The 25,687-nt window shown below is 36.4% G+C and overlaps 1 protein-coding gene across 1 annotated transcript in view; it reads left to right on the forward strand.

Annotated features, from left to right (window-relative positions):
* The first annotated feature begins 3,345 nt into the window (after positions 1-3,345).
* Positions 3,346-25,687, forward strand: part of Edc3 (Enhancer of mRNA-decapping protein 3) — a 43,388-nt gene continuing 21,046 nt past the window's right edge. Inside the window, exons 1-2 of the mRNA XM_089101808.1 lie at positions 3,346-3,752; positions 10,576-10,727. Coding sequence (XP_088957934.1) covers positions 3,589-3,752; positions 10,576-10,727 — 316 coding nt within the window. The 5' untranslated portion in view covers positions 3,346-3,588. The remainder of the gene's footprint in view (positions 3,753-10,575; positions 10,728-25,687) is intronic.

Consider the following 25,687-nt stretch of genomic DNA (forward strand, 5'->3'; position numbering starts at 1 on the left):
ACATAACAAAAATTAATATCAACAAATTTGGTATGCGTTTTTTGAGATTTTTTTGTGTAACCCCCCCCCCCCCCCCGGAAAAATCTTTGAGTAAAACCCCCTCAGAAAAAAAAATCCTGGATACGGCCTTGTTTGAAGCCTAGTTTCCTTTGGGAATCATCGGATTGTTAATGTTAATTTCTATGGTTGAAAAGTGTTGTCAAATTTAACTATTTTTTAGCTGTTGGTAACACAGCCGTGTGGCTGTGTGGTACTGCCTTAAAGACTTCATAATTTTGAAACAGCCACAAGGAAAATCTTGGATCGTCACGAACTTGAGGTATGAACAGATCAGAAATGGGTGCAAGGGGGGGGGGTGAAAAAGGTTTTTATCTTGATGCCCTTGGCACTTTAATAAGAACACAACTACAACAAAATTACATCCCAGATTGATGGCAAGCAGATCTCAAATTGAGGTTTATACTCTGCAACTTTTCACTCCCAGTAGAATAAATAAATTTAATTGTATCTTATTCCAGCAGCAATTTTTTAAGATGTGAAAGATTTCTCTGTTAAGAAGTAATTTCGATAGAATTTAGTATTAAGGCCATTCGATACCTTAACAATCATTTTCATCGTCAAGCCTCAGCGTCAAAGACAAAGTGGTCATTAGCAGATTTTCCCAGAACCGTAGTGAACTCCCAAAAGAATTTTGGTAAAAATTGATAGGATATCATAAGTATTTCAACAGTTTGAAAGCTAACGAGAAGCTTGCTAAAAACAAAGAAACGTATAATATTTTACTAATCGCTAGGAAAAGTGATGTCCATTTAGTGTATATAGAACATAAATAATACGTTCCATGTGCCGGTACGGTTTTCAAGGCCGGCAACACAACAAGAAAGTCCAAACGCTGTCAAATCACTCAAATAATTCTTTCCTTCAGCTGATTTCTAACATTTTCCAAGGTCTGTTAGAATACTTTTAGAGACTGCCCGTTCCCGAACTTTAAACAGAAATTTTACTCTGTTTAATAAAAAAAAAATACAATTTACACTTTCTATTGATGTAATTTTCATTAAATTTGAATATCTCTAGCACAGAACAAGAGAGGTTAAGTCGTTTGTCTATGATTTCCGGGGAAATAGGTGTCGGCTTTTAGTTTATGTCGTTTATTCGGCCATCTAATCAATTCTTAACAGTTTGGCCATACAAATTGAAAAAATCTATAATGGATGGGATAGACTAATTCTTTAAGATACCGCATCTTTTTAAGTGCAACGAGATTTACTACTGCCAAGTATTACAGTACTTAAATATAGCCTTGAAATGCGGGGGTTTTAAAAGGATGAGTAAGGCTTGCTGTTTTCTTTCTAGTGGGTTTGTATTAGGAAAGCCTTATGCACTCGTTCAAAAAGCTGTATAAAAAGGTGTTTTTGTTTTACTTTCTAAGGCTATAATGGAAGGAACGTTAAGATGGGTGAATCATGCGCTGTCGCTGAAGGATGAATAGAAGTCTTCAATAATCCTGCTTGTTACCATTTACCGGAGGACAAAGAACAAGTAGTACGTAATCAAATAGGGAGAGGGCTCATTGTTGGAGCAGTAGCCACATCCTAGTAAGAAACAAACCTTGGCCTATAGTAGCCACAAATTAAAAAACATACTTGAAAAAAAACTTAATTGAGAAAAAATTGTCATTTATAGCTGATTCAAGACTAGTAGTCATTATTTAAAGTAGTCTTAATAGTAAATAATCTTTAGAAAATAAACTTATGGGAAATTCAAAAAATTCTTGAAGAAATGGCGTTCCATCGAAACAAAAAGTGTGGCATTAAAAGTGGCATGGCCGAAAACTATTCAGGATCTTTTTACAGGGGTAGCAGTAATGTCTCCTCTTTTTTTGTTTTTTTTCCGCTCCAAGCGGGGCTCTGGGACATGTTAGAGGGCTGTTTAAATGCTCCTTTAAAGGAAATTGCAATGCCTAGTGCCTTTCGCAAGTACCAAAACATAATATTTAAACATAATTGGATTCAAGCGGATGAGTCAGAGCCATGTTTAGATTCTTGCGAACCTTAAATATAAAACTGTAATTGTTTTTCTTTTACTCCGTAAAACCTAACTTCTCCGTAAAACCCTATTTTTCTAATTTTTGTGACAAGATTCATCGTGATAAACACTAAGATTTATTAGCAACAAGTCAATTTATTATATAAATTTCTGATAAGGATAATGCTTGTTGTTTGAGCTTTTAAAGGAATGAGCAGAATGGTTTTCAGCAGTAGCATCCCACCAGAGACCATTCCAATTGGAGGTGGAGCGTCTATATATATATATATATATATATATATATATATATATATATATATATATATATATATATATATATATATATATATATATATATATATATATATATATATATATATATATATATATATATATATATATATATATATATATATATATATATATATATATATATATATATATATATATATATATATATATATATATATATATATATATATATATTTATATATATATATATATATATATATAATACAATGTGGATTGCCTAAAAATTCGGCCAAAGATAACTCATAAAACTCTTTTTTCTAAGCATATTAGAGTTTAAAACCGTATATCCCTCGGTTAAACTGAACCAAATGAGCAATAAAATTTTATTCTTGGGGCCTGATCCCTCATCCAAAAATGATCAATAAAGTTTTTTTCGATCAGCCTAAAACTATTCTTTTTGTTGAGAGGTAGAGAAGAACTTAGAGCCCTTTGAAATGGACGCCAGAACTTTTCTTGGTACAGAACTTACAACTGTAAGCAGAGGAGTCCTGAGGCTCATTTTATTGGGGGGGGGGGGGGGAGCGATCTACATAAATTTTACCGAATCGCTACCTGATTTATGCGGAAATTTCTGCAGAAATCAAGAATTTTGCTAAAGTTCGGCGGATTTCGCAAAACATCTGCCGAAATTTTCGCTTTCGGCGGAAATTTTACCGAATGCCAAAAAAGTTGGAGGAGACGGCACACCCCTCCCTGTCCTTCCTCAGGACGCCCTTGACTGTAAGTCCTGGTTCTAAGTGGAGCCTTTAGCAAAACTTAGGGGAATGTAGTTTAAGTAATTTCTTCTGAAGATAGATCTCTATCAGCACTGAAGGGCTGGGTACAAGTAGCTGATTTCAGGAACTGATTTCCAAATCAGCGCCGATTTTAAAGGAAATCGGTGTCGATTTGAGGTTGACAAATTTTCAACAGATTTGAAAAATCAGCGCTGATTTTCATCATGATCATCACCAAAAAATAGGGATACAAATAAATAGTCAGCCAGGGGTATCTGTGGTGAAAGACCCGACTACTGAGCTTGAGAATTAAACTGAGAACTGAGCTAAGATTAATCAAGTATTTATTAATAGACACCAGTTGACTATTTGTGTCCATGATTTTTTGTTTTGAAAATTTTGCGTAATAAATTTTTCTTTCAACCAAATTTTTCTTACCGCTTTCGTTTGTCCACTGATGCTGAAATCAGTTGCCGAAATCAGCTACGTGTGCCTAGCCCTTTGCTCCCATATTTAATGAAGAAGCTGAAGAATGTCAGAAAAGTTCCTGGGACATCATTTAAGCATAGAATTAAAAACAAACAAGACCAACCTGCAGGGAAAGCTATTTAGTATTTCTCCAGATAATTTAAGCTTTCAGTTGAAGAATGTTGTTGAAAATGGAAGAAGATCTGAACACCCAACTGTTACAGTTTGGTAGGCTATGGTTTTCAGTATAGGCCTAATTTGAATTCAGCTTCTGTAGGTAGACCCAGGGATAATAAACTGTTCTTTTATAACACTGGAAGTTAAAATTCTAGTTTAGCTACATTTCAATATCTTGGAAAGGAGTTAGGTTAGAAAAATAAAACATTCATAATTAAATCCAGGGCCAAAAAAAAAAAAAAACTCTGGCAAGGTATAGGCCTACCCAAGCTTCTATGTTAACCCTCTTCTGATTTTTAAGTCTTTGAAATTTTCCTACTTGACAGGTCTACCTTTTGTAATTTTGACAACAAAATTTGGTAAATTTTTTGCAGTTCATATTATTGACTTACAAATAAAGTAGGCTAAACATACCACTTGATGCCTTTTTGGTAAATATTTACCAAATCATATTATTGAGTTACAACTAAAGTGAATATACCACTTGATGCCTTTTTTATGCTCTTACAAATATAATAATCATTTTTGTCAGAAATAAATTTTACCCCCACCCCTATAGGCCTATATACCAATTCAGGGTAAATATTTTGGTCAATATTTACCAAATCATATTATTGAGTTTCAAATAAAGTGAATACACCTATTGATGCCTTTTTTATGGTGATTACAAATATAACAATCATTTCTATCAGAAATGAATTTTAGCCCCCCCCCCGTATATATGACAATTCAGGGTATATATTTCTACATTAGGGCGGGTGGGGGCAAATTTTATTTCTGGTGTAAATGGGAGGTAATTTTAAACTTTACCCCTAACCCCCCCCCCCCAAATGTAGAAATATATACCCTGAATTGGCATATATAGGCTGGGGGCTAAATTTCATTTTGGATAGAAATGATTGTTATATTTGTAATCAGCATAAAAAAAGGCATCAAATGGTGTATTCACTTTAGTCCTAAGTCAATAATATGATTTGGTAAATATTGACCTATATTTGCACATTAGGGGGGGGGGGTAAAGTTTAAGGTTACCTCTCATTTACACCAGAAATAAAATTACCCCCAGCCCCCTTATGTGAAAATATATACCCTGAATTGGTATATATAGGCTAGGGGTGGGAGCTAAAATTCATTTCCAACAAAAATGATTATTATATTTGAAAAGAGCATGAAAAAGGCAGTACTGTTCTATTAACCAGGCTCTTTCATATAGTGCTTGTTTGGTTAATGCTAATAAAATAAAATAGGATAACATATAATAGTTTAGAAACAAATTTGGGGTATATATTTGTGCATGAGGGGGGGGGGCAAAGCATACCATATATTAAATACTTAACCTAATCTAACCTAGGTACCGCCCCCCCCCCACAACCCCAAAAAACAACAATTTAAATACATTTCTTGCCTTTGTTTATATCCCAGAAGGCATCATAAACCTGTTTTCACTACACATCTTGATCTATTTAGTGACTGGTGTGCATTGGCATATACAAAAGAGCCTGGTTAATAGAACAGTACCAAAAAGGCAGCAAGTAGTATGTTTACTTTATTTGCAAGTCAATAATATGAACCACTAAAAATTACCCAATATTTTACCTTAATTTTCAGTTATCAGTTTCTTTTTCTCTGATTTTAGTTCTGAAAATACAATTCCTGTTATTTGGGTAGAATTTATCAATGTTTTTTTTTCTAAATTTAGTAAATGTGTTTTCAAATCTTTGAAACTTCATAAAATAGAATTGAGCCAAGTTGTGAAGCTGAAAACAGTTTTCTTTTAGTTCATTTAGGCAGAAGATCTGTTTTGCAAGGTTTCACTTTCATAGCACAATGATTTATAAAGGACATCAAAGGTCACTGCCCTCTAGCCTATGAGGAGAAGGAGTCAAGGTAGGGGTATAAATGTATGACCACACCAGGTCATAAGGAGACATGTTAAGAAAAAAAATTCTTACTTCATAAAATGTAAAATTATCCTAGTTAACATATTTTCTTGGGGGAGCACCTTTATCCTCACTATTTTCCTTGTTTTTCCAGTTTTTCAATGACATTTTTCATTTTTATGTCTATTCTCTAAGTCTTGAAAATTGTTTATAAAACAAACACCCAAGAGCCATCTATCTAACCTAACTTAACCTAAATTTATGAATATTTGCCTATTTTTATCTTTTTGGTAAATGGGAGTGATGGTGTTTAACTTTCATATATAGACTATTTGAAAATGGATAAATGCAGTGAAATCTGTTTCTTTTTCATAATTTTGTTAAAAAATTGTACAACAGTGAAAATAGTGTGGATAAAGGGGCTCCCCCTGGAAAATATGTTAACTAGGATAATTTTGCTTATTATAAAGTAAGAATTGTTTTCTTAACATGCCTCCTTATGACCTGGTGTGGTCATACATTTATACCAAGGTAGGTACTTCAAAATTCCTTCCCTTGACTTACTTTAGTCTGTAGATCCATTCCTGAGTTTCATTCCCCTAACCCAACCCCTTTCCAAGATAGTGAAAAGTAGCTAAACTAGAATTATACCCATTGGAATAATATAGAAATTTTTATCCACTTTCATTAGGTGTTTTCCACTTTTTCTAACAAATAATAGCAATTTTTCAATAATGTTCTGTTAATGCTTCTCTTGTTTCAACTAGCCTATGAAGAAATAAGAACCTGAAAAACAAGAGTGACAGTTGGTAAATATTGAGTAGTTCTTATTATTGAGCTACAAATAAAGTGAATGTAACCTACCACTAGATGTCTTTTTTATGCTCTTTCTGAATATAGTAATTGCTTTTCTTGCAAATTCAATTTTAAGCCCTTTTAGGTATTTTTAGAAATTCTAATTTCATGTTAATTTTTTGGACTCTGTTTGCATTTTGGAGAATTTCCCCAAGCCCAATATATTTAATATAATTTTTACTGTACTGAAAAATAATTCTTTTAAATGTTTTCACTTATAACTTTAAGATATCAAAAATTAATTAAGATTTGAAGGAATAAATATCAGCATATGTATATTAAATTGACAATGCACATTTTTTTCAGTAAATTCATTTGATTTTTTTCAGTAAAGTACAAATTATATTCTGGCTTTTAGAAAGCTTATGATTTAGAACCCTACTCAGATTAATTTCTGCTTGTTTTGAGATTAACTTATTTTATTTTCTGTTTGGTTTGGATTTCATTTATTTATTGATACTGATTTGTGGTAGTTGTAAGCTTGGTAGATTATTTGATTCTATTTTGTTTGTTTTTGGTTTAATGGATTTCTTTACTTTTTTTTTGAGAAACTTATTTTGTGCAAAAACTTTTTTTTGATTAAAGTTAAAAAGGGTGCACCTAGGCATATCTATATTGATCTCACAAATGGCTATGGATATTAAGTGGAAAACTTCATTGAATGATAAGGGGATGTTAAACAAAATCAAAAGACACAGTATGCATCCAGGTTATAAGGTTATACTCAGTGTCTCTAAAAAGAGTTTAATGAATTTGTCTCTTTGTGCATTCTGGTGTATTTGCTTATTTTTGTAGTGTGTTCAGCCTAAGAATTTTATTAGTCAATTGTGGTGCCAATCAATGCCCAGGGGTTCAGTTCTTGTCTGTTGTCTTTTGTTTATTGTTGCTTATTGTTTTGTTTAATGTTAATTTGTAACAAGACAAGCCTATGGCTTATTCTGTTTTTTTTTTTTTTTTTTTTTTTTTTTATAAATAAAATGAATATATAAAAATAAAGACTTGAGGTATTGAGGAGAGGGCAACCCCCCTGATTTACAAAATAATTTCTCTTTGGAAACTAGGGAAATTTTTTGTGGAGGTTTTCAAATCATGTCAGAAATCCCCCTCATTGGAAAAATTTTCCCAGAAATTCTACCACTCCTCAATGAATTATCTTATGTCAAAATTATAGTAATGCTTCTTCAGTTAAAAAAAAAAGATAGAGAATAATCAGTTTTTGAACTGGTAACTATTGATTTACAGGCATACCTTGTACCACCAGCCTATGAGCTATATACACAGCAGTTATGAATGCTGTATGTGGCCAATATAGGCAAATTTTAGAACTTGAAGTCCTTTCCCCAGGGACTGTGGGGGGTCATGCTGTCCCCAATGACATATTTATTGGATTAAAGAGCTATTGTGAACAAAATGGCTATCTAAAAATTTTTGTTTGACTGCTTTGGAGAAGGGGACTCAAGGGGGGGGGGAGGAGGCAGCTGCCAGCAATCATTTTAGTCACTCAAAAAAGGACACTAGAACTTTGATTTCCTTTTGAATGAACCCTCTGCCAAGATTCTTGGACAATTGGTTTGATACAATTCTCCTTGTATTGCCATAATTGCCTAACTTACAGCCCTTTCCAAAGAAACTGTGGAGGGTTTTATCATTGCCAAAAGCATAGTTTTTGGATCTTTGAACCAAGGCTGTACCCAGGATTTTTTGGAGGGGGTTTTACTCAAAGATTTGTTTTTTTTTTGGGGGGGGTGGGTTTACACAAAAAAAACTCAAAAAACGCATACAAAATTTCTTTTATATCTGTTTTTGTTACGTTTTTACGAGTAAAAAAAAAAAATCCGGGAGGGGTTAACCCCCCCCCCTCTGGGTATGGCCTTGCTTTGAACTATAACAAAAAAAAGGCTATCTAAAAATTTTTATTGTACAGCTTTGGAGGAGGAGGCTCAAGGGGGTGGGGGGAGGGCTACGCCAGTCTTTTTAGTCACTTAAAAAGGGTACTAGAATTTTGATTTCCTTTTGGATGAGCCTTCTGACAATCTTCTTGGACAATTGGTTTGATATAATTCCCCTTGTATTGCCACAATTGCCTAACTTACAGCCCTTTCCAAAGGGACTATGGAGGGTTTTATCATTACCAAAAGCATAGTTTTTGGATCTTTCTATGGACAAATGGCTATCTCAAAATTTTGATCTGACAAATTTGGGGGAGGGGGATAGGTGCCTCCCAATCTTTTTGGTCACTTAATAAGGGAACTATAACTTTTAACTTCTGTTCAAATGAGCCCTCTGCTGATCTTCTGGGACCATTGGTTTGATATGATAACACCTGAAAAAAGCAAACAAATAAATACATATCCATGATCCACAAAATGCAAAATTCCATATTTTTGCTGATAGAAGCTTGAAACAACTACATTAGGGTTCTGTGATATGCTGACTCTTATGGTGTGACTTTCGTTAAATTTCCTTGACTTTTAGGGGGTGTTTCCCCCCTCTTTCAAAATCTGACAAATTTTTTATGGGTAAGACCTTGTATCTTGTTATGGGTTGCACTAACTTCATGAATCTTATATATTTGTAATCAGCATAATAAGCCAATTCTTCTAATGTATCTATGGTTATTTTTTTTTAGAGATTTGATTACTATTGAGCTGCATCACTCCTTCTAACAGTTTTTGACCACAAACTGTTTGATCAAAGAACACTATGAACACCCATCTGTTTAAAAAGGTTAGTGCAATAGATGAAGTATCTCAGGAACAGTTGTGGGTATTAAGCTGAAACTTTCAAGAATGGTTATCACCATCAAGAAGTACTTATCTAAAAAACAATATGTGTATCCTGGTTGTCAAAAGAGTGCATCTGCAATAACTTGGGAATGGCTATCACATTTGGTTGAAATTTCAGTGAATGTTGCAGAGGATGTTGAAATAAATCAAAAGACTCTAATTAAAAATAAAAAAGAGAGTTAGATATTTTTATTTTTAAGCTTAAGACGTGAAACTGGAGAAACGCTTATTATATTAACTAATAACAAACTTTGACAATAGAAAACAAACAGAAATTAATGTGAGAAAAGACTTTCCAGGAAAAGGAAATTTTCAAAGAAAAGTAAAGAGCTATATTAAACTTAAGACCAGCGGAAATAAAGTTCCATAATAATTCAAACTCAAACAACCAAAATTACAATTAAAGAATAAATAAAACACAAAAGGAACAGAAATTAAAGTAACTGATCATATCAAACATAAAGATAGTAGATGGAGCATTTGTGCTTTACTGAAAACTGTTTTTACTGTACACATTTTTCTTTTATATTTATAATTTTGAAAAATAAAAAAAAGAAGCCAAAAATTTTTTAAAATTGCTGAGGTTCTGGGGGTTAATATTATTATATATTAAATACTCAGTTTATTTTCATTAGTTCTTCCCTGTCATATTGACTTGTGTACTGATTTATTTTTTTTATTTGTTGTTGATGTTTTGAAAAGAAGCACACAATTCAAAAGACAAATAGTTTTCAATAAAACAAAATAGGCTTTTAAACTTCTACAGTTATAGGAGAGGGAAGGGGGCAATAACTAAACTTCTAATTGAAGTAATTTTTGTTCGTTTTAAATTTGACTAGAATATTCAATTTAATTTTTACTTGTTTTAATTTTTATTTATTCATCTAAGTTAGTATCTGTTTCCTTCATGTTTTATTTGATCATTTGTTTTAATTTCTGGTCATTTTTGGCTTTAAATATTCTGTAATTGGAAGTTCTGGTCATTTGCGTTGGAATTATTATAGTAATTTATTTCTGCTGGTTTGATATTTAAGTTGAGTACTGCTCTTTGCATTTCTTTAAAAAACTTCTTTTTTGGAAAGTTTTGTTTTTTTAATTAATGATAAACAAATACTTGTGTCCATATTGGTTTTCTTGTTTTTATTGCACTCTTGTGTTGTTGCCATAGCCTTGGACAGTTTTTTCTTGCTTCTTTGGGTAGCAGCTAAATTGACTATATTATTTTAATTGGTATCAAAGCATTTATGTAAATCAAGTGAAGGTCTGTTTATTTGTTTACCTGCCTTTCTGAAGATCTGCAGCTAGAATATTTAAGCTAAAAATGGGAAATTTTTCAGAATTTTTTTTTTCTAGTGCCTCTGATGTTGCTAATTTGGAGATTATACGTGGCCCATCTCCTTTGCCTAAAGAATCAAACAATGACAACGATCTCTTTTTAACTCCCACTAAAGATACATCACGTTTTCAAAGAAATGGATATGATGGAAGAAATAAGACTGAGCCTGGTATTATTATTTTTTTTATTGTGTCTAAATTATTTAATATTCTCTTTTGTTCTCTTTTTCTCTTTTTTTTCTCTGAAAAAAGAGAACAATGTTCTCTTTTTTTTGTTCTCTTCGTTTTCATGTACTGGCCATAGACCTGTTTATTGTCTTTATATTCTTTTCTTTGTTTTTTTACTTATTTTTTTATTATTTTTTTACTGTGTCTAAATTGTTTACTAGTGATAATGTAATGGATAAACAAACATTGCTCCTAAAATCTTATTTTCCCAGTTAGTTGAGTATGGAAGAAATAAGAGTGTTCCTGCTATTTTGACATTTTCGGAATAACATACATAGGGTTTTAATAGAGGTAAATTTTTGGGATTTGTCAACCTTGTTAATGTTACTTATCTTTTGTATTGCTGCAATCTGTTCTCTTATACTTTCTCTTTTTGCTTTGATTACACCAATTGTTTTATATTATTTCAGACTTTCCTTTTTAGTTCTATGTATTATTTTAAACTTCATCTCCCATTTTGGTTTGATTGTGTAATTTTGTGTCTCCCTGTCATTTCTCATGTACTTCTTTTGCTCATTAAGCTTTCATTTTCTACTGGTATAGTCCCTTCTGTGCTTAAGAAAAGAGGTATGACACCACTATTAACTCTGGAGAGAAAATAACTCTGAATAATTGTAGACCAATTTCTAATCTTCCAGTGTTCTCAAAATTTTTTCTTCAAAAAGGATTATTACCTTGTGATCAGTATGGTTTTAGGAAAATTTATTCAACTGAGGATGCCATTACCTATCTGGCTATTAAAATAAAGAATTTTTTAGTTAGCCATAAGATTTTGCTACATATATATATATAATTAAAATTGATTTTTCCTATATTTATCATATCATAGATTGGGTCAAGATGGGAGGTCACAGTTTGTCTGTCTTAAATTGGTAATCTCTCATGAATGTAAAATAACCTGTGGAGTCCCTCAGGGATCAATACCAAGGTATCTTCTTTTCTTATTTAGATCTCTGATGCTGGGGATTTTGTAACTAGTAAGAATTTAATTACTTTTGTTGATGATACATTTCTTCTTTTTCATGCGTCTTCTTTTGACAGACTTAAGAGTTTGATGGAGAGTACTCTTTGCAGACTCCAACTCTATCTGAAACGTACCTTTTAGAAACCCTTTTTCTCACAATATTTATAGAGCAAAGTACATCATCTCTAAGAGTTGAAATCCTTTCTTAGCTGATGATTTAAAACTTAATTATATTGAAAGTGCAAAATATTTAGTCAAAATTGAGCAAGAGCCTGTGTCAACTAGTAATGACTGTAGTGTGAAAGATAAACAAAATACATAAATTTCTAAATTTAGAACTTAGACCTTAAATTTAACTTAGAATCTGTCATGATTTAGTTATTCCCTAATTTGTGTATCTACATAATCTCAGGGATGGTCTCTTGTAACTATTTGTTCTTTACTAGGTTGTAGCTATTGATATAATCGTGATTTATGTGTAATTCACTATATAAGATGAAAAGTGGAGTAACATGAATAAAAAGAACAAATATGAAGCATGTTTGTTAAACATGTAACATATGAAGCTGAAATATATGAAAAATATTACATAAAACACATGAAAGATGCAACATATGAAGCTAAAATGTATGAAAAATATTATATGAAACATATGAAAACATGTAACATGTGAAGCCAAAATATATGAAAAATATTACTTAAAACGAATTAAAACATGTAACATATGAAGCTAAAATATATGAAAAATATTACATAAAATATATGAAAACATGTAATATATGAAGCTAAAATGTACGAAAAATATTACATAAAACATATGAAAACATGTAACATATGAAGCAAAAATTTATGAAAAATACTATGTCAAAAATATGAAAACATGTAACATGTGAAGCTAAAATATATGACAAATGTTATGTAAAACGAATGAAAACATGTAACATATGAAGATAAAGTATATGGAAAATATTACATAAAACATATGAAAACATGTAATATATGAAGCTAAAATGTATGAAAAATATTACATAAAACATATGAAAACATGTAACATGTGAAGCTAAAATAATATGAAAAATATTACATAAAAGATATGAAAACATGTAACAATTGAAGCTAAAATATATTAAAACATGTAACAAATGAAGCTTAGGAAGGTAAAAAAGCCACAAACAAATCTTGTGGCTTCTCACAAACAAAGCTGATTTGTAACAAATCAGCTAATATCCACCAATCAGAAATTCGCTTACGTTCTTGCTTACCGTATGTAATCAGTGGGAAAGGCCTACAAAGCAGGGTCAAAAGGCAGTTATTTTTTTTATTTTGGGCGTTCATATAGTCTCAGAGATGATCTTTTATGATTATTAATTTTAAAAAGATATTTTTGATGAAGAAGTTTTTCAAAGAATAGTAAAAACAAAGAGATAAATATAAAGACGACAAAACGGGTTTATGGCCAGTAAATAAATGAAAACAAAGAGAGAAAAAAAAAATCCAACGAATATTTCGCCCGCATACAACAAGGTGTCTTCAGTGTAGAAAAAAACCCCCAAAACTAGAAACTAAAAAATATATATGACACTCAAATAGTCTAACATAAAATATATAATATACCATTACTTACATATACAAGTGGCAGTTACCTTCATGAAACCATAAAAGTAACTTTTGAGTTACTTTTAAAAGTAAAGAGTTGCTGTTGTGGTTTCATGAAGGTAGCTGCCAATTCTATATGTAAGTAATTCTATATTATATATTTTATTAAAGTCTATTTGAGTTTTATTTATATTTTTTAATTTTAGATTCTAGTTTTTTTTTCACGCTTAGGACGCCATGTTGTATACGGGTGAGATACTCGTTTGATTTTTTTTTTCTCTTCGTTTTCATGTACTGGCCATAGATCTGTTTATTGTCTTTAATATTCATTTCTTTGTTTTGAGCTCGGCTTAGGTTTTATATAAGAATAGTAAAGAAACATATTAAACTTAAGACAAACAGAAATAAAGTCTTATAATAATTCAAACTTCATATAAAAGTAACAAGTATTGATATAAATTAATAATTAATCCTAAAATGAGTAGAAGTTAAAATGAATTCTGATGTCAGATTTCAAACGAATTACTACAAACGGTAGCTTGACTTCTGCCCCCGAGTCTCCCGACATATAAACTTTCTAAGGTCTGTTGTGTTATTTGGTTTTTTATTGAAAACTATATACATTTTTAACTATTTACTTTGGTCATAGGCAGCGCGCTAGCGCTGCCTAAGTAAAGAACGATGTGGGCATAATGTGTTTTTTTTCTCCATACCCGAGCACTTCGTATCGAAGGAGTTGTCGTAGAAACTTCGAAAAGGGCTCATTCGATTGGAAATTGGAGTGGCTAGTGCCCTTTTTAATAGTCGAAAGTGATTGGAGAGCAACCAGCCCCCCCCCCACGCCCGTCATTCCCCCAAACACATCCAATCAAAATTTTGAGATAGCCATTTTGTTCAGCGTAGTTGATTTCCAGATAGAAAAAATTTTTTTGAGGAGGACACTCCCCAACAACCCTCAGGGCAGGAGTTTTAAATTATGCCGTGGGGGCATATATGGTTTTTATAACAGGTGTTGTCGTAGAAACTTCAAAACAGGCTCATTCGATTGGAAATTCGAAGGGCTAGTACCCTTTTTAATAGTCGAAAGTGATTGGAGGGCAATTAGCCCCCCCCCCCCATGCCCGTCATTCACCCAAACACATCCAATCAAAATTTCGAGATAGCCATTTTGTTCAGCTTGGTTGATTTCTACATAGAAACTATGTTTTTGAGGAGGACACTCCCCCACAATCCTCAGGGCAGGGGTTTTAAGTTATGCCCTGGGGGCATATAAGGCTTTTATAGAAGGCGGTGTAGCAGAAACTTCAAAACAGGCTCATTTGATTGGAAATTCAAAGGACTAGTACTCTTTTTAATATTCGAAAGTGATTGGAGGGAAACTAGTCCCCCCACCCCCACACCCATCATTCCCCCAAACACATCCAATAAAAATCTTGAGATAGGCATTTTTTTCAGCCTAGTTGATTTCCTGATAGAAAATATATTTTTGAGGAGGACACTCCCCCACAACCCTTAGGGCAATGGTTTTAAGTTATGCCCTGGGGGCATATAAGGTTTTGATAGAAGGTGCTGTCGTAGAAACTTTAAAAGGGGCTAATTCGATTGGAAATTCAAAGGGCTAGTGCCTTTTTTAATAGTCGAAAGTGATTGGAGGGTAACTAGCCCCCCCCCACGCCCATCATTCCCCCAAACACATCTAATCAAAATTTAAGATAGCCATTTTGTTCAGTGTAGTTGATTTCCAGATAGAAAATATGTTTTTGATGAGGAAACTCCCCCACAACTCTCAGGGTAAGGGTTTTGAGTTATGCCCTGGGGGCATATAAGGTTTTTATAAAAGGCGTTGTTGTAGAAGCTTCAAAACAGGCTCATTTGGTTGGAAATTCAAAGGGCTACTACCCTTTTTAATAGTCGACTGTGATTGGACGGCACCTAGCCCCCCCCCCCCGCCCATCATTCCCCCAAACACATCCAATCAAAATTTTGATATAGCCATTTTGTTCAGCGTAGTTGATTTACTGATAGAAAATATGTTTTTGAGGAGGACACTCCCCCACAACCCTCAGGGCAAGGGTTTTAAGTTATGCCCTTGGGGCATATACGGTTTTTAGAGAAGGCGTTGTCGTAGAAACTTCAAAAAAGGCTCATTAGATTTGAAATTCAAAGGGCTAGTGCCCTTTTTAATAGTCGAAAGTGGTTGGAGAGTAACTAGCCCCCCCCCCCCCGCAACCATCATTTCCCCAAACTCATCCAATCAAAATTTTGAGATAGCCATTTTGTTCAGCGTAGTTGATTTCCACATAGAAAATATGTTTTTGAGGACACTCCCCCAGAGCCCTCAGGGCAAGAATTTTAAGTTATGCCTTGGGGCATATCAGGTTTTATAGAAGGCGTTGTCGTAGAAACTTCAAAACAGGCTTATTTGATTGAAAATTCAAAGCGCTAGTGCCCTTTTTAATAGTCGAAAGTGATTGGAGGGCAACTAGTCCCCCCTCACGCCCATTATTCCCCCACGCACATCCAATAAAAATTTTGAGATAGGCATTTTGTTCAGCCTAGTTGATTTTCATATAGAAAATTTATTTTTGAGGAGGACACTCCACCATAACCCTCAGGGCAAGGGTTTTAAGTTATGCCATGGGGGCATATAAGGTTTTATAGAAGATGTTGTCGTAGAAACTTTAAAAGGGGCTCATTCGATTGGAAATTCAAAGAGCTAGTGCCCTTTTTAATAGTCGAAAGTGATTGGAGGGTTGCTAGCCCCCCCCCCCCCTATAACCATCATTCTCCCAAACACATCCAATAAAAATTTTGAGATAGGCATTTTGTTAATAGTTGAAAGTGATTGGAGGGTAACTCGCCCCCCCTCCCCTCGCCCCTCATTTCCCCAAACACATCCACTTAAACTTTTAAGATAGCCAGTTTGTTCAGCTTAGTTGATTTCCAGATAGAAATTATATTTTTGAGGAAGACATTCCCCCACAGCCCTCAGGGCAAGAATTGTAAGTTATGCCCAGGGGGCATATAAGGTTTTTATAGAAGGTGTTGTCGTAGAAACTTCAAAACAGGCTTATTCGATTGAAAATTCAAAGGGGTAGTGCCCTTTTTAATATTCGAAAGTGATTGGAGGGCAACTAGTCCCCCCCCCCCACGCCCATCATTCCCCCAAGCACATCCAATAAAAATTTTGAGATAGGCATTTTATTCAGCCTTGTTGATTTCCAGATAGAAAATTAATTTTTGAGGAGGACACTCCCCCATAACCCTCAGGGCAAGGGTTTTAAGTTATGCCCTGGGGGCATATAAGGTTTTATAGAAGGCGTTGTCGTAGAAGCTTTAAAAGGGGCTCATTCGATTGGAAATTCAAAGAGGTAGTGACCTTTTTAATAGTCGAAAGTGATTGGAGGGCAGCTAGCCCCCCCCATGCCCATCATTCTCCCAAACACATCCAATCAAAATTTCGAGATAGCCATTTTGTTCAGCGTAGTTGATTTCCACATAGAAAATATGTTTTTGAGGAGGAGACCCCCCCACAACCCTCAGGGCAAGGGTTTTAAGTTATGCGCTGGGGGTATATACGGTGCTTATAGAAGACGGTGTTGTATAAACTTCAAAACAGGCTCATTCGATTGGAAATTCAAAGGGCTAGTGCCCTTTTTAATATTCGAAAGTGATTGGAGGGCAACTAGTCCCCCTCCCCACGCCCATCATTCCCCCAAACACATCCATTTAAAATTTTGAGATGGGCATTTTTTTCAGCCTAGTTGATTTCCAGATAGAAAATATATTTTTGAGGAGGACACTCCCCCAAACCCTTAGGGCAATGGTTTTAAGTTATGCCCTGGGGGCATATAAGGATTTTATAGAAGGCGTTGTCCTAGAAACTTCAAAAGGGGCTCCTTCGATTGGAAATTCAAAGGGACAGTGCCCTTTTTAATAGTCAAAAGTGATTGCAGGGCAACTAGCCCCCCAAGCCCATTATTTTCCCCAACACGTCCACTCAAAATCTTGAGATAGCCGTTTTGGTTAGCATTGTTGATTTCCAGATAGAAAATATGTTTTTGAGGAGGACACTCCCCCACAGCCCTCAGGGCAAGGGTTTTAAGTTATACCCTGGGGGCAAATCAGTTTTTTATAGAAGACGTTGTCGTAGAAACTTCAAAACTGGCTCATTCTATTGGAAATTCAATGGGATAGTGCCCTTTTTAATCGTCGAAAGTGATTAGAGGGCAACTAGTCCCCCCCCCGCCCATCATTCCCCCAAACACATCCAATAACAATTTTTAGATAGGCATTTTGTTAATAGTCGGAAGTGATTGGAGGGTAACTAGCCCCCCCCCCCCCACGCCCATCATTTCCCCAAACTCATCCAATCAAAATTTTGAGATAGCCATTTTGTTCAGAGTAGTTGATTTCCAGATAGAAAATATTTTTTTGAGGACACTCCCCCAGAGCCCTCAGGGCAAGAATTTTAAGTTATGCCCTGGGGGTATATCAGGTTTTTATAGAAGGCGTTGTCGTAGAAACTTCAAAAAAAGCTCATTAGATTGAAAATTCAAAGGGCTAGTGCCCTTTTTAATAGTCGAAAGTGATTGGAGGGCAACTAGTCCCCCCCACGCCCATCATTCCCCCAAACACTCCAATAACAATTTTTCGATAGGCATTTTGTTAATAGTCGGAAGTGATTGGAGGGTAACTAGCCCCCCCCCCTCACGCCCATCATTTCCCCAAACTCATCCAATCAAATTTTTGAGATAGCCATTTTGTTCAGAGTAGTTGATTTCCAGATAGAAATTATATAAAATTTTGAGATAGGCATTTTGTTCAGCCTAGTTGATTTCCAGATAGAAAATTTATTTTTGAGGAGGACACTCCCCCACAACCCTCAGCGCAAGAGTTTTAAGTTATGCCTTGGGGGCACATACGGTTTTTATAGAAGGCGTTGTCGTAGAAACTTCAGAAGGGGCTCATTCGATTGGAAATTCAAAAGGCTAGTGCCCTTTTTAATAGTGAAAAGTGATTGGAGGGCAGCTAGCCCCCCCCCACCATGCCCATAATTCTCCCAAACACATCCAATAAAAATTTCGAGATAGCCATTTTGTTCAGCGTAGTTGATTTACAGATAGAAAATATGTTTTTGAGGAGGACACTGTCCCACAACCCTCAGGGCAAGGGTTTTAAGTTATGCCCTGGGGGCATATAAGGTTTTTATAGAAGGCATTGTCGTAGAAACTTCAAATCATGCTCATTCGATTGGAAAATCAAAAGGCTAGTGCCCTTTTTAATATTTGAAAGTGATTGGAGGGCAACTATTCCCCCTTTCACCCACACCAATCATTCCCCCAAACACATCCAATTAAAATTTTGATAGGCATTTTTCAGCCTAGTTGATTTCCAGATAGAAAATATATTTTTGAGGAGGACACTCCCCCAAACCTTTAGGGCAATGGTTTTAAGTTATGCCCTGGGGGCATATAAGGTTTTTATAGAAGGCGTTGTCGTAGAAACTTTAAAAGGGGCTCATTCGATTGGAAATTCAAAGGGCTAGTACTTTTTTTAATAGTCAAAAGTGATTGGAGGGTAACTAGCCCCCCCACGCCGATCATTTCCCCAAACACATCCAATCAATATTTTGAGATAGCCATTTTGTTCAGCATAGTTGATTTCCAGATAGAAAATATGTTTTTAAGGACACTCCCCCAGAGCCCTCAGGGCAAGGGTTTTAAGTTATGCCCTGGGGGCATATTTAGGTTTTCATAGAAGGCGTTGTCGTAGAAACTTCAAAACAGGCTCATTCGACTGGAAATTCAAAGGGCTAGTGCCCTTTATAATAGTCGAAAGTGATTGGAGGGTTTTAAGTTATGCCCTGGGGGCATATAAGGTTTTTATAGAGGCGTTGTCGTAGAAACTTTAAAAGGGGCTCATTCGATTGGAAATTCAAAGGGCTAGTGCTTTTTTTAATAGTCAAAAGTGATTGGAGGGTAACTAGCCCCCCCACGCAGATCATTTCCCCAAACACATCCGATCAAAATTTCGAGATAACCATTTTGTTCAGCATAGTTGATTTCCAGATAGAAAATATGTTTTAAGGACACTCCCCCAGAGCCCTCAGGGCAAGGGTTTTAAGTTATGCCCTGGGGGCATATCAGGTTTTCATTGAAGGCGTTGTCTTAGAAACTTCAAAACAGGCTCATTCGATTGGAAATTCAAAGGGCTAGAGCCCTATTATAGTAGAAAGTGATTGGAGGGCAGCTAGCCCCCCCCCATGCCCATCATTCTCCCAAACACATGTTTTTGAGGAGGACACTCCCCCACAATCGTCAGGGCAAGGGTTTTAAGTTATGCCCTGGGGGCATGTAAGGTTGTTATAGAAGGCGTTGTCGTAGAAACTTCAAAACAGGCTCATTCGATTGGAAATTCAAAGGGCTAGTGCCCTTTTTAATATTCGAAAGTGATTGGAGGGCAACTAGTCCCCCTCCCCACGCCCATCATTTCCCCAAACACATCCATTAAAAATTTTGAGATGGGCATTTTTTTCAGCCTAGTTTATTTCCAGATAGAAAATATATTTTTGAGGAGGACACTCCCCCAAACCCTTAGGGCAATGGTTTTAAGTTATGCCCTGGGGGCATATAAGGTTTTTATAGAAGGCGTTGTCGTAGAAACTTTAAAAGGGGCTCATTCGATTGGAAATTCAAAGGGCTAGTGCCCTTTTTAATAGTCGAAAGTGATTGCATTGTAACTAGCCTCCCCCCCCCACGCCCATCATTTCCCCAAACACATCCAATCAAAATTTTGAGATAGCCATTCTGTTCAGCATAGTTGATTTCCTGATAGAAAATATGTTTTTGAGGACACTCCCCCAGAGCCCTCAGGGCAAGGGTTTTAGGTTATGCCCTGGGGGCATATCAGGTTTTTATAGAAGGCGTTGTCGTATAAACTTTAAAACAGGCTCATTCGATTGGAAATTCAAAGGGCTAGTGCCCTTTTTAATAGTCGAAAGTGATTGGAGGGCAACAAGTCCCCCCCCACCCCCATCATTCCCCCAAACACATCCAATAAAAATTTTGAGATAGCCTTTTTTTCAGCCTAGTTGATATCCAGATAGAAAATTTATTTTTGAGGACGACACTCCCCCACAACCCTCGGAGTAAGGGTTGTATGTTATGCCCTGTGGATATATCAGATTTTTATAGAAGGCGTTGTCGTAGAAACATTGAGAAGGGCTCATTCAATTGAAAATTAAAAGGGCTAGTGCCCTTTTTGCTAGTCGAGCGTGATTGAAGGGCAACTTGGCCCCCCCCCCCCCCACGCCCATCATTCCCCCAAACACATCCAATAAAAATTTTGAGATAGGCATTTTGTTTGTGCCCTTTTTAATAGTCGACTGTGATTGGAGGGCACCTAGCCCCCACCACGCCTATCACTCCCCCAAACACATCCAAACAAAATTTTGAGATAGCCATTTTGTTCAGCGTAGTTGATTTCCGGATAGAAAATATATTTTTGAGGTGGACACTCCCCCGCAACCCTCAGGGCAAAGGCTTTAAGTTATGCCCTGGGGGCATAGAAGGTTTTTATAGAAGGTGTTGTCGTAGAAACTTCAAAATTGGCTCATTCGATTGGAAATTCAAAGGACTAGTGCCCTTTTGAATAGTCGAAAGTGATTGGAGGGCAACTAGCTCCCCCCCTACGCCCACCATTCCCCCAAACACATCCAATCAAAATTTTGAGATAGCCATTTTGTTCAGCTTAGTTGATTTCCAAACAGAAAATATGTTTTTGATGAGGACACTGCCCCACAACCCTCAGGGCAAGGGTTTTAAGTTATACCCTGGCAGCATATAAGGTTTTATAGAAGGCGTTGTCGTAGAAACTTCAAAACAGGCTCATTCGATTGGAAATTCAAAGGGCTAGTGTCCTTTTTAATAGTCAAGTGATTGGAGGGCAACTAGCCCCCGTCAACGCCCATCATTCGCCCAAACACATCCAATAAAAATTTTGAGATAGCCATTTTGTTCAGCGTAGGCTAGTTGATTTCCAGATAGAAAACATGTTTATGAGGAGGACACTCCCCCACAACCCTCTGCGCAAGGGTTTTAAGTTATGCCCTGGGGCCATATAAGGTTTTATAGAAGGCGTTGTCGTAGAAACTTCAAAAAAGGCTCATTTGATTGGAAATTCAAAGTACTAGTGCCCTTTTTAATAGTCGAAAGTGATTAGAGGGCACCTAGCCCCCCCCCCCCCACGCCCATCTATTCTCAAAACACATCCAATCATAATTTTGTGATAGCCATTTTGTTCAGCGCAGGCTAATTGATTTCCAGATATAAAATATGTTTTTGAAGAGGACACTCCCCCACAACCCTCAGGGCAAGGGTTTTAAATTATGCCCTGGGGGCATATAAGGTTTTTATAGAAGGTGTTGTCGTAGAAACTTCAGAAAAGGCTCATTCGATTGGAAATTCAAAGGGCTAGTGCCCTTTTTAATAGTCGAAAGTGATTGGAGGGCAACTAGCCCCCCCCCCCTACGCCCACCATTCCCCCAAATACATCCAATCAAAATTTTGAGATAGCCATTTTGTTCAGCATAGTTGATTTCCAGATAGAAAATATGTTTTTGAGGACACTCCCCCAGAGCCCTCAGGGCAAGGATTTTAAGTTATGCCCTTGGGGCATATCGGGTTTTTATAGAAGGCGTTATCGTAGAAACTTCAAAACAGGCTCATTCGATTGGAAATTCAAAGGGTTAGTGCCCTTTTTAATAGTTAAAAGTGATTGGAGGGCAACTAGCCCCCCCCCACGCCCATCATTCCCCCAACACATCCAATAAAAATTTTGAGATAGGCATTTTGTTCAGCCTAGTTGATATCCAGATAGGAAATTTATTTTTGAGGAGAACACTCCCCCTCAACCCTCAGAGTAAGGGTTTTAAGTTATGCCCTGGGGGCATATAAGGTTTTTATAGAAGGCGTTGTCGTAGAAACTTTAAAAGGGGTTCATTCGATTGGAAATTCAAAGGGCTAGTGCCCTTTTTAATAGTCGAAAGTGATTGGAGGGCAATTAGTCCCCTCCCCCACGCCCATTATTCGCCCAAACACATCCAATAAAATTTTTGAGATAGGCATTTTGTTAGTGTCCTTTTTAATAGTCGACTGTGATTGGAGGGCACCTAGCCCCCCCCCCACGCCTATCACTCCCCTAAACACATCCAAAAAAATTTTTTAGATAGCCATTTTGTTCAGCGTAGTTGATTTCCTGATAGAAAATATGTTTTTGAGGTGGACACTCCCCCACAACCCACAGGGCAAAGGTTTTAAGTTATGCCCTGGGGGCATATAAGGTTTTTATAGAAGGCGTTATCGTAGAAACTTTAAAATTGGCTCATTCAAGTGGGAATCCAAAGGGCTAGTACCCTTTCTACTAGGCGAAAGTGTTGTAAAGTAAAATAGCCCCCCCCCCCCCATACCAATCATTCCCCCAAGTAAATCCAATCAAAATTCTTAGATCACCAGTTTGTTCAACTCATTTGATTTTCAGATAGAAAATATGTTTTTGAGGACGACACTGCTCCACAACCCTCAAGGCAAGGGTTTTAAGTTATACCCTGGGGGCATATAAGGTTTTATTGAAGGCGTTGTCGTAGAAACTTCAAAACACGCTCATTCGATTGGAAATTCAAAGGGCCAGTGCCCTTTTTTATAGTCAAAAGTTATTGGAGGGCTACTAGCCCCCCTCCACGCCCATCATTCGCCCAAACACATCCAATCAAAATTTTGAGATAGCCATTTTGTTCATTGTATGCTAGTGGATTTCCAGATAGAAAATATGTTTTTGAAGGGGACACTCCCCCACAACCCTCAGGGCAAGGGTTTTAAATTATGCCCTGGGGGGATATAAGATTTTTATAGAAGGTGTTGTCGTAGAAACTTCAAAAAAGGCTCATTCGATTGGAAATTTAAAGGGCTAGTGCCCTTTTGAATAGTCGAAAGTGATTGGAGGGCAACTAGCCCCCCCAGCGCCCACCATTCCCCCAAACACATTTAATCAAAATTTTGAGATAGCCATTTTGTTCAGCTTAGTTGCTTTCCAAATAGAAAATATGTTTTGAGGAGGACACTGCCCCACAACCCTCAGGGCAAGGGCTTTAAGTTATACCCTGGGGGCATATAAGGTTTTATAGAAGGCGTTGTCATAGAAACTTCAAAATAGGCTCATTCGATTGGAAATTCGAAGGGCTAGTGCCCTTTTTAATAGTCAAAAGGGATTGGAGGGCAACTAGCCCCCTCCACGCCCATCATTCGCTCAAACACATCCAATAAAAATTTTGAGATAGCCATTTTGTTCATTGTATGCTAGTTGATTTCCAGATAGAAAATATGTTTTTGAGGAGGACACTCCCCCACAACCCTCAGGGCAAGTTTTTAAGTTATGCCCTGGGGGCATATAATGTTTTTATAGATGGCGTTGTCGTAGAAACTTTAAAATAGGCTCGTTCGATTGGAAATTCAAAGGGCTAATTCCCTTTTAATTGTCTAACGTGATTGGAGGGCAACTAGCCCCCCCCCCCCCCCCACGCCCATCCTTCCCACAAACACATCAAATCAAAATTTTGAGATAGCCATTTTGTTCAGCTTAGGCTAGTTGATTTCCAGATAGAAAATATGTTTATGAGGAGGACACTCCCCCACAACCCTCAGTGCAAGGGTTTTAAGTTATGCCCTGGGGGCATATAAGGTTTTAATAGAAGGCGTTGTCGTAGAAACTTCAAAACAGGCTCATTCGATTGGAAATTTAAAGGGCTAGTGCCCTTTTGAATAGTCGAAAGTGATTGGAGGGCAACTAGCCCCCCCTGCGCCCACCATTTCCCCAAACACATCTAATCAAAATTTTGAGATAGCCATTTTGTTCAGCTTAGTTTCTTTCCAGATAGAAAATATGTTTTTGAGGAGGACACTCCCTCACAAACCTCAGGGCAAGGATTATAAGTTATGCCCTGGGGGCATACAAGTTTTTATAGAAGGTGTTGCCGTATAAACTTCAAAAACGGCTCATTCGATTGAAAATTAGAAGGGCTAGTGCAATCTTTAATAGTCGAAAGTGATTGGAGGGCAACTAGCCCCCCCCCCCACGCTCATAATTCCCTCAAATACATCCAATCAAAATTTTGAGATAGCCATTTTGTTCAGCATAGGCTAGTTGATTTCCAGATAGAAAATATGTTTTTAAGGAGGACACTCCCCCACATCCCTCAGGGCAAGGGTTTTAAGTTATGCCCTGGGGGCATATAAGGTTTTTATAGAAAGCGTTTTCTCAGAAAATCCAAAACAAGCTCATTCTATTGGAAATTCAATGGGCTAGTTCTCTTTTTAAGAGTCGAAAGTGATTGAAGGGCAACTAGCCCCCCCCCACGCCCATCATTCCCCCAAACACATCTAATCAAAATTTTGAGATATCAATTTTGTTCAGCGTAGTTGATTTCCAAATAGAAAATATGTTTTTGAGGAGAACACTCCTCCACAGCCCTCAGGGCAAGGGTTTTAAGTTATGCCCTGGGGGTATATAAGGTTTTTATAGAAGGCGTTGTTGTAGAAACTTCAACAAAAGCTCATTTGATTGCAAATTCAAAGGGCTAGAGCCCTTTTTAATAGTCAAAAGTAATTGGAGGGCAACTAGCCCCCCCTCCCACGCCCTTCATTCCCCTATTTAATCCAATAAAAATTTCGAGATAGCCATTTTGTTCAGCGTAGCTGATTTCCAGATAGAAAATATGGTTTTGAGGAGGATACTCCCCCACAGCCCTCAGGGCAAGGGTTTTAAGTTATGTCCTGGGGGCATATAAGGTTTTTATAGAAGGCGTTTTCGTAGAAACTTCAAAAAAGGGCTCATTCTATTTGAAATTCAAACGGCTAGTCCCCTTTTTTATAGTCGAAAGTCATTAGTGACATTTTTTGTTATTGTTGTTGTTCAGACTAGGGCACTTCGTATCGAAGGAGTTATCGTGGGAACTTCAAAAAGGGCTCATTCAATTGCAAATAGAAAGGGCTGGTGCCCTTTTTAATAGTCGAAAGTGATTGGAGGGCAACTAATCCTCCTTCCACACCAACCCACCCCATTGCCTATTATGTGTAAAAAACAAATTTTTCCTTAAGATTAAATCAAAATTCACTGTGATGATACTAATTCTCAATAAGGCATCTCAGCAGTATCCTAGAACGACTGAGGGTATTATGTTCCAACTTTCGGGGCTACTTCTGCTCTTAAAATGTAACCAAATCAAAATAGCGGAAGTGTATCCAAGCTATGAAAGAAAGTAAACAGATTTCTTTGCGAATGATGTCA

This window comes from Artemia sp. Qi Xiang Cuo, chromosome 15, assembly GCF_049724085.1.
Source record: "Artemia sp. Qi Xiang Cuo chromosome 15, ASM4972408v1, whole genome shotgun sequence".
In the NCBI taxonomy this organism is placed as follows: Eukaryota; Metazoa; Arthropoda; class Branchiopoda; order Anostraca; family Artemiidae; genus Artemia; species Artemia sp. Qi Xiang Cuo.